The 13,635-nt window shown below is 42.2% G+C and overlaps 1 protein-coding gene across 2 annotated transcripts in view; it reads right to left on the bottom strand.

Annotated features, from left to right (window-relative positions):
* LOC311230314 (transcriptional regulator QRICH1-like) overlaps positions 1–13,635 on the bottom strand; it is a 46,578-nt gene that overhangs the window by 17,723 nt on the left and 15,220 nt on the right. For both annotated transcript variants that reach the window (XM_084316555.1, XM_084316554.1), the window contains exons 5-9: positions 12,218–13,411; positions 10,007–10,160; positions 8,673–8,827; positions 3,861–3,975; positions 1,642–1,750 (exon numbers count right to left, since the gene is read on the bottom strand). In XM_084316555.1, the coding sequence (XP_084172681.1) occupies positions 1,642–1,750; positions 3,861–3,975; positions 8,673–8,827; positions 10,007–10,160; positions 12,218–13,411 (1,727 nt within the window). The remainder of the gene's footprint in view (positions 1–1,641; positions 1,751–3,860; positions 3,976–8,672; positions 8,828–10,006; positions 10,161–12,217; positions 13,412–13,635) is intronic.

Raw genomic sequence — 13,635 nt, 5'->3', positions numbered from 1 at the left:
TGTGTATACTGCACCTGTGTATATCAGGCCAGTTAGGTACCTTGTGTATACTGCACCTGTGTATATCATGCCAGTTAGGTACCTTGTGTATACTGCACCTGTATATATCAGGCCAGTTAGGTACCTTGTGTATACTGCACCTGTGTATATCAGGCCAGGCAGTTAGGTACCTTGTGTATAATGCACCTGTGTATATCATGCCAGTTAGGTACCTTGTGTATAATACTGCACCTGTGTATATCATGCCAGTTAGGTACCTTGTGTATACTGCACCTGTGTATATCATGCCAGTTAGGTACCTTGTGTATACTGCACCTGTGTATATCATGCCAGACAGTTAGGTACCTTGTGTATACGGCACCTGTGTATATCATGCCAGTTAGGTACCTTGTGTATACTGCACCTGTGTATATCATGCCAGGCAGTTAGGTACCTTGTGTATACTGCACCTGTGTATATCAGGCCAGCCAGTTAGGTACCTTGTGTATAATGCACCTGTGTATATCATGCCAGACAGTTAGGTACCTTGTGTATACTGCACCTGTGTATATCAGGCCAGCCAGTTAGGTACCTTGTGTATACTGCACATGTGTATATCAGGCCAGCCAGTTAGGTACCTTGTGTATACTGCACCTGTGTATATCAGGCCAGACAGTTAGGTACCTTGTGTATACTGCACCTGTGTATATCAGGCCAGTTAGGTACCTTGTGTATACTGCACCTGTGTATATCATGCCAGTTAGGTACCTTGTGTATACTGCACCTGTGTATATCATGCCAGACAGTTAGGTACCTCGTGTATACTGCACCTGTGTATATCATGCCAGTTAGGTACCTTGTGTATACTGCACCTGCGTATATCATGCCAGACAGTTAGGTACCTCGTGTATACTGCATCTGTGTATATCATGCCAGTTAGGTACCTTGTGTATACTGCACCTGTGTATATCATGCCAGACAGTTAGGTACCTTGTGTATACAGCACCTGTGTATATCATGCCAGACAGTTAGGTACCTTGTGTATACTGCACCTGTGTTTACCGTTTACTTTACTTGCTCATAGTAGATATTCAGATTCTAAGTGTTTTATTGCTCATATTTATTGTAACGTATGATATAACTGATGGGGCATTCAGACCCTCATCTGCACCTTTGATTACACCGTTACTTATATTCAGAGTTAATTATATTTTTTACACTGCTTGATTTAAGGACCCCCTCGAAAACGAGATAGCATATCTCAAGGGGTTTATCCTTCAAATAAATTTAAAATGTATCTATACTATAATTGTATTGCCTTTCTACTTTATCCTCCCCTCCCCCTCCTGCTATAAATTATTGCATGTTCCTTACAAGCTCTCACCAGACGGACCAAGCTCCCAGTAGCCCCGCAAAAAACAATGACTTGAATACAAAAGCATTTCATATATTATATTTAATATTATTTCATCTCGTGACAGCCCCCCCCCCCCCCCAAATGTAATACCTGTGCACATTTAATTTTATATACCTTTTAAGGCCTTAAATTGAGAATTACGAATGAAATATTTTGTATACCCCGCAGACACCATGTATGTGTTGTACATGGAGCTCAGTGGTAATTCTGGATGTGCAGATGACGTCGCAGAGCTGGCAACTCACTTAGTGTTGAAGAACATGAGCGTTGTGAGCAGCGTGGCTGGAGAATGAGCCCCGAGCTGTTTACACTCCCACAGCATCTCCTCCGTCACGTGACTCGGGATGTAGTAACCTGAGAAAACATTCAATACAGTATACATTCTGGAACAACACTTTGAACGCCTACCTACTGCTTTCACCGTCTACAACTGCCCTACAATCATAGTAATAATAAAGAAATACCTACCTCATACTACCCATATAAGTCTGTATGATAGCGTGTACAATCGTGCTGTATATACCATATATACATTTATATATACCGTATATATATATATCCATATCTGGCTGAATATACCTGCATATAATCCTTCTATATACCTACTTATACACCTGCATATAACCCATATAACTCTGTATGATAGCATGTGGAGTTAGACTCTCTGTCAGAGAGGAGGAGTCTTGCTAAGCTCCACACCATCATGGACAACCCCTCTCACAGACTTGGCCAATAGAAGGAGCACGTTCAGTGTCAGACTAAAACTCCCAAGATGCAACACTGAACGGCACAGGAAGTCCTTCATTTCAACAGCCATCAGACTATATAACGTCTCACTGTGCCTCACTCTGCCATATCTTCCTGGACTTTTTACATCGACATTTAAAATGTGTACATTTATTACTGTATATCTTTGGCTGTATATTTTAGACGGTATATACAGTACATAATTTTGAATGTATATCCCTGACTGTATTTTTATTTGTGATTTTTGACTACCTAAATGTTTATTGTGAGCGATCTGTAGTGCTGAATTTCCATCGGGATCAATAAAGTACTTCTATTCTATTCTCTCTATGTACAATAATGCTGTATAGGGCTGGGCGATATGGCCTAAAAATTAAATCTAATTTTTTCTTTTTGTATCCGATTTTAATTGATTTTTTCTCTCTTGAAAACTAGAAACACCCCGGGCGGCTACGTGGCGTAGTGGGCAAGGCGCTCGCCACGAATGCGGAGACGCTGGGATCGCCTGTTCGATCCCAGCGCTCCACATTGCTTTCAGTTTAGCTGGTCGTCCGTACTAATACACATTGGCCGTATTAGGGGGTGGGAAACTGATGGGTGGGGATCGGGTGTTGTGGACAGCGACTCCTACAGGTCGGTTGGTGCGCCTGCGCAGTAGAATCAGGAAGTGTCGGGGGCAGCGTGAGCCTCCCACGCGTTACTCCTCGCCACTGAGAGATCGAGCTGCGCAGGTGAAAAGATGCGACTGCTGTTACCTCAAGTACCGGAGGGGACTTGTGCTATGTATGACTTAGTCCACATTGCAGCCGGCTTGTGGGAGGCAAGAAACAGCGTTCGTGACAGGGGAGGGTTGAATTGGATGATACAAAATTGGGATGGGAGAAAATGTAGAGAAATGGGAGAAAAAGTGGATTAAAAAAAAAAAAATAAAAAAAAAATAGAAACGCCAAGGAAATCGTTCAAATAACCTTTGACACAAAAAGAATTATCAAACCAAGATGAATTTCCCTATTGGGATTGAAGTGCAAACCTAATTTTCACCAATCTTCACTTAATTTTTACACTTACACTTGATCAAACAAAGATAAATGTCCCTGGGATTAATAGTGCAATAACTTGCTTTTTCACCAAACTTCACTTAACCTCTTGATCATCAAACAAGAATGAATTTCCCTATTGGGATTAATAAAGTGCAAATCTAACTTTCACCAAACATCACTTTTTGTAAAATAAATCGCCCTAAATCATTCATTCGAATGACCGTAATCGATAAAATCAATTAATCGCCCAGCCCTAAGTGTAATATATATAGTATATATGTAATATATATATTCTTACCATATATATATCCATATCCGTCTATACATACCTGCACATAATCCTTTTACATATCTGTAGATACTATATCTATACATATCCCTTACCTACTCTTACTAGTAGTTACGCTGCTGGCCAGTACGACTTACTACCATAGTGTCTTTATACCTGTATCACTGTACATATTAATACAACTCTCTCTGTACATACATCTGATTAGCACTATTACTCAGTAGTACTAATTTATATATTTCATACACAGTTTAATCACCTCTACATTGTATATTACTATTGCACTTTACTGTTACATTTGCACTCTGGGTGAATGCCACATTTATTTTAGTTGTACTGTACTTGTGCTGTATAATGACAATACATTTGTAAACCCATTGGCACTTACCTAATGGATGGACAGTGGGTGTCCAACCATCCAAGATCTTGTGTAAGCACTGGGAGAAACGAGTGTAATACAGATCCGAGAAGATATCGTCCACACGTCCGTTTTCAGAGAGATACTAGCGAAGAAGAAAAACACAGGTTAAGATTTAAGCATCACTCGAGGTAGTGTGTTGTTGGTGCAAGGAGGGAGCGCTAGGATATACCTAGAAGTAGAAAGGAAGGAGGACAAGACAGCATCATAATAGAGGAAACATTATAATACAAACTGATTATCCGCTAGGAGAGATTAACATTGGCAGTTTGTGATAGCAAACCGTTTAAAGGCGGTTTTAAACTGTTAAACAGTAATTCAGCATTATTTTATTCTGTTTAGAACCATACGCTGCTCTGTTATGCCACCTAGACTAATTACATCAACACTGTGATTATTGTACTGTAAATGAGGGCTATTCTATTTTACTAACTATTTTATTGCACTGCACTATTGCATAATTTTACTGTCTATTCTATTTTACTCTTTTTATTATTGTCTATTTTAAAACTGCCATAGAATCAAACCATAAACAAGGTGGCCTTTGGGATGTTGGAGCCTAATGTGAAAAACGATGTGATCTTTATATGTCTGCACTTTATGTGGCTGTCTTTTCTGCTGCTGTGAAGCACTTTGAGCTGCAATTCTTGTATGAAAGGTGCTATACAAATAAAGCTTATTATTATTATTATTATTATTATTATTATTATTATTATTATTATTATTATTATTATTATTATTATTATTATTATTATTATTATTATTATAGCAGTTGATCAATTAAGTTGTTATGGAGGATGTGGATGTTTTTGAACTTTTACTGTTTGTATAAACAATTATGGTGTTTTGGCTCCAGACGTTTCCAGGGATGGTCTGGATGAGACCATGAGACGTCCGCGTGTTCGGTTGCTTTTGCCTAGTCGAGTGTTTTCATCCAGAACCGTTGAACGTTCCTGGAGGTTTGTCTTGCTGAAAGACAGCAGAGTGCAATAATAGTCTAATCAGGTATGCAGAATTAAAACACAGAAGATCCTGACGCAGCTCTAATGCTCACTGCAGCAGATAATGGGAACCATGGAGACGACACTAAATTCCGTGCCCAATCTATGAGTTAAAGGGGCTGTAAGTAGTATTTCTTTGTTCAAATATGTGTTAAATAGCTCTACATTCCAACAGCCATCACTGATATGATTGTCTGGTCAGTAATATGGGTCTCCCAGTCCCTCCACTCTGCAGTAAACAGAATACATCCCATTCCCACTTTATCCAATCAGGAGAGAAAACCCTTTTTACTTATTTCATGAAATCTTGCCAAGCCAGATTTGCTTACTGCACAGACAGATTATTTTACTTGTTTAAAGCACATATTTTTTGTCAAACCATTTTCTTCAGTGTGGAGTTCTCTCTCCTGATTGGATAAAGTGGGAAGGGATACCAGAAAATTTATTCTCCGTTTACTGCAGAGTGGAGGGACTGGGAGACCCATGTTACTGACCAAACACTATATATCAGTGATGGCTGTTGGAATGTAGAGCTATTATTTTTAACATGTAGATCACTAATTTTCACACAAAGGAATACCACTTACAGCACCTTTCATTTCATGATTTACATTTTTTAAATGCACACACATTTTGGACGCTGAAGCAGAGTTTTACCTATAATAGGACGCTGATGAAAAAGGCTCTATTAACTGAACAATAGTTTCATTACTTTTTCTACTAGCTGATCCATTATGGATGTTGACATTTTACATTTTGATGTCAGATTTTCTGTGTCAGGTTCCATTGACTCCCATTGATCCATTAATTCCAGCAGCAGTGCCGGTCCCATGTACAGGAATACATCCTCATAAATGTCAAGGAAACTATAAAAGAAGGAAGGGTCATCACGTCAGAATCAAAATAGTTTGGACCCCAGGAAGAGTAATCTAACCTTGGTGTAGACCAGCGGTTCACAAATTACAGGTTGCGACACAAAGTGGGTAGTTGACAGTGCATTGGCAAAGAAAAAGGAAAAGAAACCAAGAGAAAAACCGACGAGCCCAACTCGGATTGAATTTTCCACCTGGAAGCTGTTTGTATTTGCCATGTCTCGCCCCTTCATCAACGGAGGCCGACACAGTATTCCAATACACATCTCACTACATCCTGCGAATATATATAATTGCGGAGACCACGTCTTGTCTTTTGTGTGTAACCTTGACACTCGCAATGGATAGGTTTGTTGTCAGAAGCGCAGAGAGAGAAGAAGCGCGAATTTTCCTTGCAGACAAAAACAACCCATTGGCAGAGAAATGTGCCGATAATGAATGGCTGAGATCTTTGACCGCCTCAATGCGTTGAATCTGGGACTACAAGGTCCGGAGATAGGCCAGTTTGGACTTGCAGCTCAAATGGAGAGCTGGACATTTGTGGCACTGCAGGATAATCAGCTGAGATTTTGGGGTATTTACTCCGCTTGATGGCTTTTTGGAGGAACAGAATGTTGCAAAAAATTATTTGAAGCCCATCATCTGTAGCCACATAGAATGGCTCATTGAACAATTTCTGAACTATTACACGGAGAGCACGGACAATTTGGACAACTGGATCCTAGATACGTTCATTACGCATGACACAACATGCCTCCCACTGTCTGAGGAGGAGGCGCAAATTGATCTTTCGTGTGACGAGAAAGTCAAGTTCACTGGACAGGACCTCGCAACGAGTACCCAGTGTTGTGTAATGCTGCGCAGAGAAAGCTTGTCCCCTTCGCATCAACATACATCTGTGAGGCCGGATTTTCACCACTGACATAAAAAAATAAATACAGATATCGCCTCAGAGTAGAAGCGGATCTGCGCCTCTTTCTCAGCACAACGCAGCCACGTATCATGGAACTGTTCAAATGTACAGCACACCCTTCCCATTAACACTTTGCCCGCCGGGCATTGTACCCATCATTGTACCCTCTCTGCCAGCGCTATAAGTCTATGGAGTGGCTCACCTTCTTTGCAGGGCTATAACTTTTTAAATTGTATTGCTATATTGACATTACTATGGCCCATTCAACATCGATTATCTATCGTTCAGGATGTGGGAACGTTTTACTTTTTCATTCATACAAAAATACCGTCTAGAATATAAGTATGTTTTTATCGTTTTCTGCAGTAATTCCTAGAACGTGAGTTATAGGCCTAAACGCATATATAGATTATCGATTGCCGTTTCTTCCCTAGACACGCTATATTAAAAAATTCAAATGTATATGATCCGTATAGTTATGCTTCATCATGCGTGGAGGAAAGGGGGGGGGGGGTCGTTTATAATTCCTTGATTGTCACTAACTGCTTTATGTAGTATGGGTTGATTTATTGATCAGATGGTTTGTAAATAAAGAAATGTACAATTGGGCTGAAAATAACGTTAGTGTCCTCTTACCGTGCGTCAAAGAGACTGGCGGTGAAAGATCCCAAGTATAGGATGTCGATCGCCTAGGTCCATTTCCGGTTTGTATGTCGCAATAAACGCCGAAATCATATTGATTATTACGTTTATAAAGCGATTCATTATGTACATTGTGTCTGTCGGGAGTCATGCAACAATATCTGACGGCCGGATGAATTTAATCGACCACAGCCCCCATATCCTGTTTGCCAGTGTAACTCGCCCGACCATCCACCAGGCGGCGGTATTGAGCCGTCGTTGCCTTCACCTTTAGGGTCCAGCTGGAGCGTCGCGGGTGTATATATGAATTATGAATGCCATGGCGAAAAATGAAATATTGATCTCAATAACGCTGTACAGCGAGGTCTGGCGGTCAAAGCATGGCGGGCAATAACACTTTAAAGCGTTTCCGGCGGTGGATGTGTTAAGTCTAGTTTTTTTTTTAATTCTTGAAAAGTGCATGTGAACGCATTTTTTCTTTTTTTATGTTCTGGCAACATATTTGGGCTAAATATGCCTAGTTTTATAAATGTGTATACAGAAACAATTCCGTTGATAATATTCATTAATTTCATTGATAACATAGTGCTGTAATTTCATTTTCTAATAAATATGCATGATCAAGTTCAACAAAGTGTGATTTTATTTTGAGATTCCTTATTTCCACACTGAAATTAGGCAATAAATTAAGTGTGGGATCGCCAAAAGAATTCCTAAATACAATGGGGTTGTGGTATAAAAAAGTTTGAGAACCCCTGGTGTAGACTAATGGGGATCCACAATAAAACAATAAATAAATATACCAGCTATCTGAGAAAAAATAACAATGCAACCAATTACCACTGATTCTGACATCCGAGGCAATAACCTGTTTAAATTACATATGGTCAAGAGTCAGCAGGAAGGGTACAACTCTTACACCTGAGTAACAATGTTCATCAAACAGTGCTGAAACTTGGGTGCTGCAGTGTTGAGTGCATAGTAGTAAAGACATACTAGTATAGTAGGAAGAGTGCATGATAGTATAAGACAGTAAAAAGGTTAGTGTTTAAAAAAGAAAAAGTGGGTTTGCGAAAAGATTGGTCGGGTTCCGGCTGCCCTAACTGTGGTGGGACGTGGTAGGACATGGCTGGTCCCATTCAACTCAATGTCGGCAGAACTGAACGTTTCCACACTTGGCACCAATGTGCGTTCACGCGCTACACAGTGACGTAATAATAACCCTTCCATCTTTTATAGTTTCCTTGATAAATACAAAGAACTGTGGGATACATAGCAACCGTTGTCATCTCATTCCAAGCAGGGACCTGTAAGTGGAGTCAAAGCAGGTGGTTTGAAGTGTGAGCATGCAGACCTTCTGGATACACAGGAAGACGTAATACAGGACGTCAGGAGCATAGTGTTCCTCCTCCAGTCCTCGAGCTTCCTGCGTCATCAGGGACAGACCCAGGTTCAGTTCTGCTACAGCGCTGGACACCAGGTCAGCCTGGAAACGCAGTGGCTGACGTCCTGGAGGGAGGGAGAGAGAGGGAGAGATCGAGTGAGATTAAGTCCATTTCTTTGTTAAATGGAGAAAGGCCTACTTGTTCCTAATTTCTCTCATCTAGACCAGAGAGAAAGCTGAGCAGAGTAAAAGACACAGAAGGTAGTTCTGTCCTCCATCAGTCCGCTAATAGTCATACATACAGACCTGGGCCACAAATACATCAATATAGGGTGGGAATCACCAGTTTCATCACGATATGATACGATATCGATTCTTTGGACCACGATACGATATTTGCCGATATCACAAAGTCTGCCACGGATACGATTCAGGTGCCTGCGATCGATATGAGGCGATATTATGTGCCCATTTAACACAATCAGTCACATTTAGATCAACAACAAAAAAGGCTACGGAAATATCAATTGATGTTTTTATTTTTGAGCTCTTCCAGACATTTAAATGAAAAACAATCTATTGTTTTAATACAAATAGACCTCCTGTTAACTTTTTATATATTGAGCTTTAAACTTTAAGTAAAATGTTTTGGAACTCACAACACGCAAGCTAAAACCCCTTCCTCTCCCAAACTTCCTGCAATTGTTTTATGTTGCATGATGATCATGAATACATTTATTATGTATTCATGTTTAAATATCAACATTATCTGTCCATCCTCAGTAACACACACACACACACACACTGCTGTACAGAGCTACACAGCGTTTCACAAGACTGGGCGCCGGCGGATATGACTCACAGGATTTTCAAAATAAGAGTATCGCAATATGAATCGATCTTTTTACGTTGCATCGATCCTATTTGATTATTGATAATAGATCGATATGGATCGATGCATCGTCCCACCCTAATATGGTGCCCGTTCGGTGCCACCATATTCAACACTGCACTCCCCTGGGTCCTCAGCAATACACCCACAGAGTGTGAAGCCGATCGGGTGAACGGTTCTGGAGATATGGAAAGGACAGACCCACCAACCCACCAACCCACCCCCCCTCCCCCCCACACACACACAGATCCCCCCCCCCCCTCCCAACTGATACAATAACTATGTCTCATCTCACACAGTTCCTTCCACTGCTCCGACTGTGTATATGGTCCATCCCAGCTTGCCACTGCCACAACTAACTAACCAGTGATTAACACAGCTGTGTATTGTGACTGTGTGCCGTTTGACTCACGTCCAATAGGTGCCAGCTTGGTCTGTTCCTCCTTGACCAGCTCTGCGTTTTTCCGCTGGACCCAGAGGCGCCAGACTTCGAAGCCCTCCTCCGGCTTCAGAGAGACGGGGAAGAGAATCTCTGCGGGAGCCTCAGAGTGGGACTCTACTTGACCCTGCATCGGTAAAACAGAGAGAGTATAATTAATGCCTTAGGCCTAAAAGAAAAAATGGTTTGGTTCCGGTTGCCGACCGACCCTGCCGATTTAGGTGCGACCCAATTTATTTTATGAGTTACATTTATTATTTATTTTTATTTTTTTGCAATAGTTTCATAAAAATCTTAGTCAAACCTTTAGTATTATGGATATTAAACATGCTGGCAGAGTACATGCATCCATGTTGTCGTGAACATTTGAATTAAATAAAGAAATTCCCTATCCATAGTTGCCGTGGGAAAAAATTAAATAAAATAAATTCCCTACCTACCTTAACTGACAACCAACAGGAACCAAACAATAATTTTTTTATGCCTTACGAAATAGCAAAGTTGAAATATAATAGTATATAATACTATATATAGTAGTATATAAACTAATCATAGTTTGGGCTAGTCCTAAGTTAGCTAGACCGTTGGACCAATAGAAATAATAACGCTTGTGCAAGGCCATCTGTATCACTGGTAGGGATGGGTACCTTTCACATTTGAACCGATACCGGTACCGGTACCTGTGAATCGATACCGGTACCCAACGGTACCTTTTTTCTGTACTTTAGTCTCAAGAAATTTAATTTACCTACCTCAGTCGTAAAAAAAAAATCCAAACTTCAAATAACTACAATTTCGACAGTTTTCGGCTTGTCATTGCTCCGACTGCTTTGTTGTTGAATCAAGTCAAATCCTAGGTAAGCATATATTGTGCGTGTGAACGTTGACATGAAAATAAAAAAGTAAAAAAATAAAAAAAAAGGGTAAAAAAAAGAAAATAATTTTTTTTTCTGTTTCTCACTTGATTCGATACTCGGTAGTACCGACGTGTTTCGGTTCGGTACCTCAAAAGTACCGAATTCGCTACCCATCCCTAATCACTGGACATGCTCTCTCTCTTTCCCTCTCACACGTCTCTCTCCCTCTCAGTCTCTCTCCAATCAGAGTGCAAATGAGCACCCCCACAGCCAGAATATATATAAATACAGAGTCAATAGCAACAGCAGAATAAGCAGTTTGAATAAGATTTGGCACATTTTTCATGGGCACAACCCACATACTCAGCTGTGCTGCTGATCGCACAAATGCATGTTCCTTATAAATGGGGCACCAAAGAGAAATAAACAGGCTTTCCAATGGTATAAAATGTATTGCCAAGAAGCATTGTTACAACAGAGAAATAATCGACCAAACACAAATTTCCGAACATTTTGTTCGATTGTATATATATATATATATATATATATTTGCCAATTAGTTTGTATACTAATTTCAGATTATATTTGGATATCTTATGTTCTGTATTCATTCCCTTTGCAGAACCACCGTCATCTAATAAATAAACAGCATTTGAGTTGATTGTGTTGGTCTGTGGTTCCGTCCCTCAACCAAGTATTAAAGTGACATCTACGGGACAGTTCTGAACGGACACCCTGTAGCGGACGGTTCATGATGATCCTGAATCAGCGTAGATCTTAATTGAGACAGTCATCGGCAACTCTGGCACGGGCACAGCTTTACAGGGGAATCGGGTTCTGTATTTCAACGCAATGAAACTATATATCAGGGCTCAGGAGGTAGAGCGCTCGTCTGGTTATCTGAAGCTTCCCAGTTCTATTCCCGCTCCTCCCGGCAGCGTGTCCAAGTGTCCTTGAACGAGACACTTAACCCCTAACTGCTCCCGATGAGCAGGTTGGCTCCTTGCATGGTTGCCTTCGCCCTCGGTGTGTGTGAATGAATGTGTGGGTAAATGTGAAGTTTGGATAAAAGCTCTATATAAATGCAGTCCATTTATATCGATATAAACAGTAATGTGTGATCCTATATATCATTTGAAAATATATTGATATACCTTAAAAAGACTGTATACCGCCCAGCCTTACCACAGAGCATAATAGGATGTTAATTGCATCATGTAGTACATCTGTATGGAAGCATTCTGCAGTGTACATTATAACATCATTAACACACCAATTCTGGGTCTATAACACAGCTAAGCAGACAGTGTGTAGTTTCTGTTCATACCTGCAGGTGGAGCTGCTGCTCTTGCCCCTCCTCTTCCTGGCTGTGCTGTTGATGCGGGTCCCAAATGTGGACAGACTGGGCCGTGTTATAGGCCCCACCCACCGTCTGCACGGCCACAGGGATGTGGATGTTTCCGTTCATGAACTGCGCCGGGAACAGCGCCTGCACCACCTCCTCGTGTGACGCTGCGGACCTCGCGTGGCCGCTCAGCGGGGAGCCGGACGCCATCTTGTCCTTGCCATGCGCGGCGACCTGCACCGTGCCGTAGGCCTCCTGGGGTAACGCGATGTGAGTGACGCCCTGCTGCTGGGGGGTGGAGTACACGGGGATGGTCCAGGTCTCTCCCGTGGGACCGGTGAGGGTGCCCGTGGCGCTGTACAGCTGGGCGCTGTCCACCGTGAGCAGGTCCGGCCGTAGGGACACGTAGCTCAGCTGCTGGGCCTGGGGGACGGCGTAGGACACGGACAGGGGGACGTCGACCTTGCGCTTCTTGGCAGGTTGGAGGACGGTGGGGACAGTGCTGGACCTCCTCTCCGTCTCTCTGGGAGAGGGAGACATGGCTTCTATGGTCTGGATCTGGATCTGCTGTCCGCCCGGGAGCTGGATTTGTTGTTGGAGTTCAATCTGCTGGCCACCTTGTAGCTGGATATGCTGACCGCCTGGCAGCTGGATATGTTGCCCTCCTTGTAGTTGTATCTGTTGCCCTCCTTGTAGCTGTATATGCTGCCCTCCTTGTAGCTGAATTTGTTGCCCTCCTGGTAGCTGTATATGTTGCCCTCCTTGTAGCTGAATCTGTTGCCCTCCTGGTAGCTGTATATGTTGCCCTCCTTGTAGCTGAATCTGTTGCCCTCCTGGTAGCTGTATATGTTGCCCTCCTTGTAGCTGAATATGTTGCCCCCCTGGTAGCTGTATATGTTGCCCTCCTTGTAGCTGAATCTGTTGCCCTCCTGGTAGCTGAATCTGTTGCCCTCCTTGTAGCTGAATCTGTTGCCCTCCTGGTAGCTGAAGATGTTGCCCTCCTGGTAGCTGAAGATGTTGCCCTCCTTGTAGCTGAATCTGTTGCCCTCCTTGCAGCTGAATGGGTTGCCCTCCTTGTAGCTGAAGCTGTTGGCTATGTGTCAGATGGATCTGTTGACCACCCGGCAACTGGATCTGGTATCCCCCACCTACCGTTGCTACCAACTGAGCCTGTATCTGTAAAATACAACATACAGTCATTAACCTTTTCCATTCTAGAATAAAAAGCTTTTTTATAAAAGCATACAGTCTACGAGGAGCTAGCCAAGATGAGGAGCACATTCAGCCACAGACTGATACTCCACTAACCGCCTCTGCCAGTCCTTCGTGCCGGCGGCCATCAGGCTCCACAAGCGTGGGCAAAACTGGGCATGGACAGCTGCCAGCAGCTGTAGAACTAA

The sequence above is a fragment of the Notolepis coatsorum genome (assembly GCF_963971535.1).
Source record: "Notolepis coatsorum genome assembly, chromosome: 6".
In the NCBI taxonomy this organism is placed as follows: Eukaryota; Metazoa; Chordata; class Actinopteri; order Aulopiformes; family Paralepididae; genus Notolepis; species Notolepis coatsorum.
The sequence above is the reverse complement of the archived record's forward strand: the minus strand, read 5'-3'. Positions and strand labels throughout refer to the sequence as shown.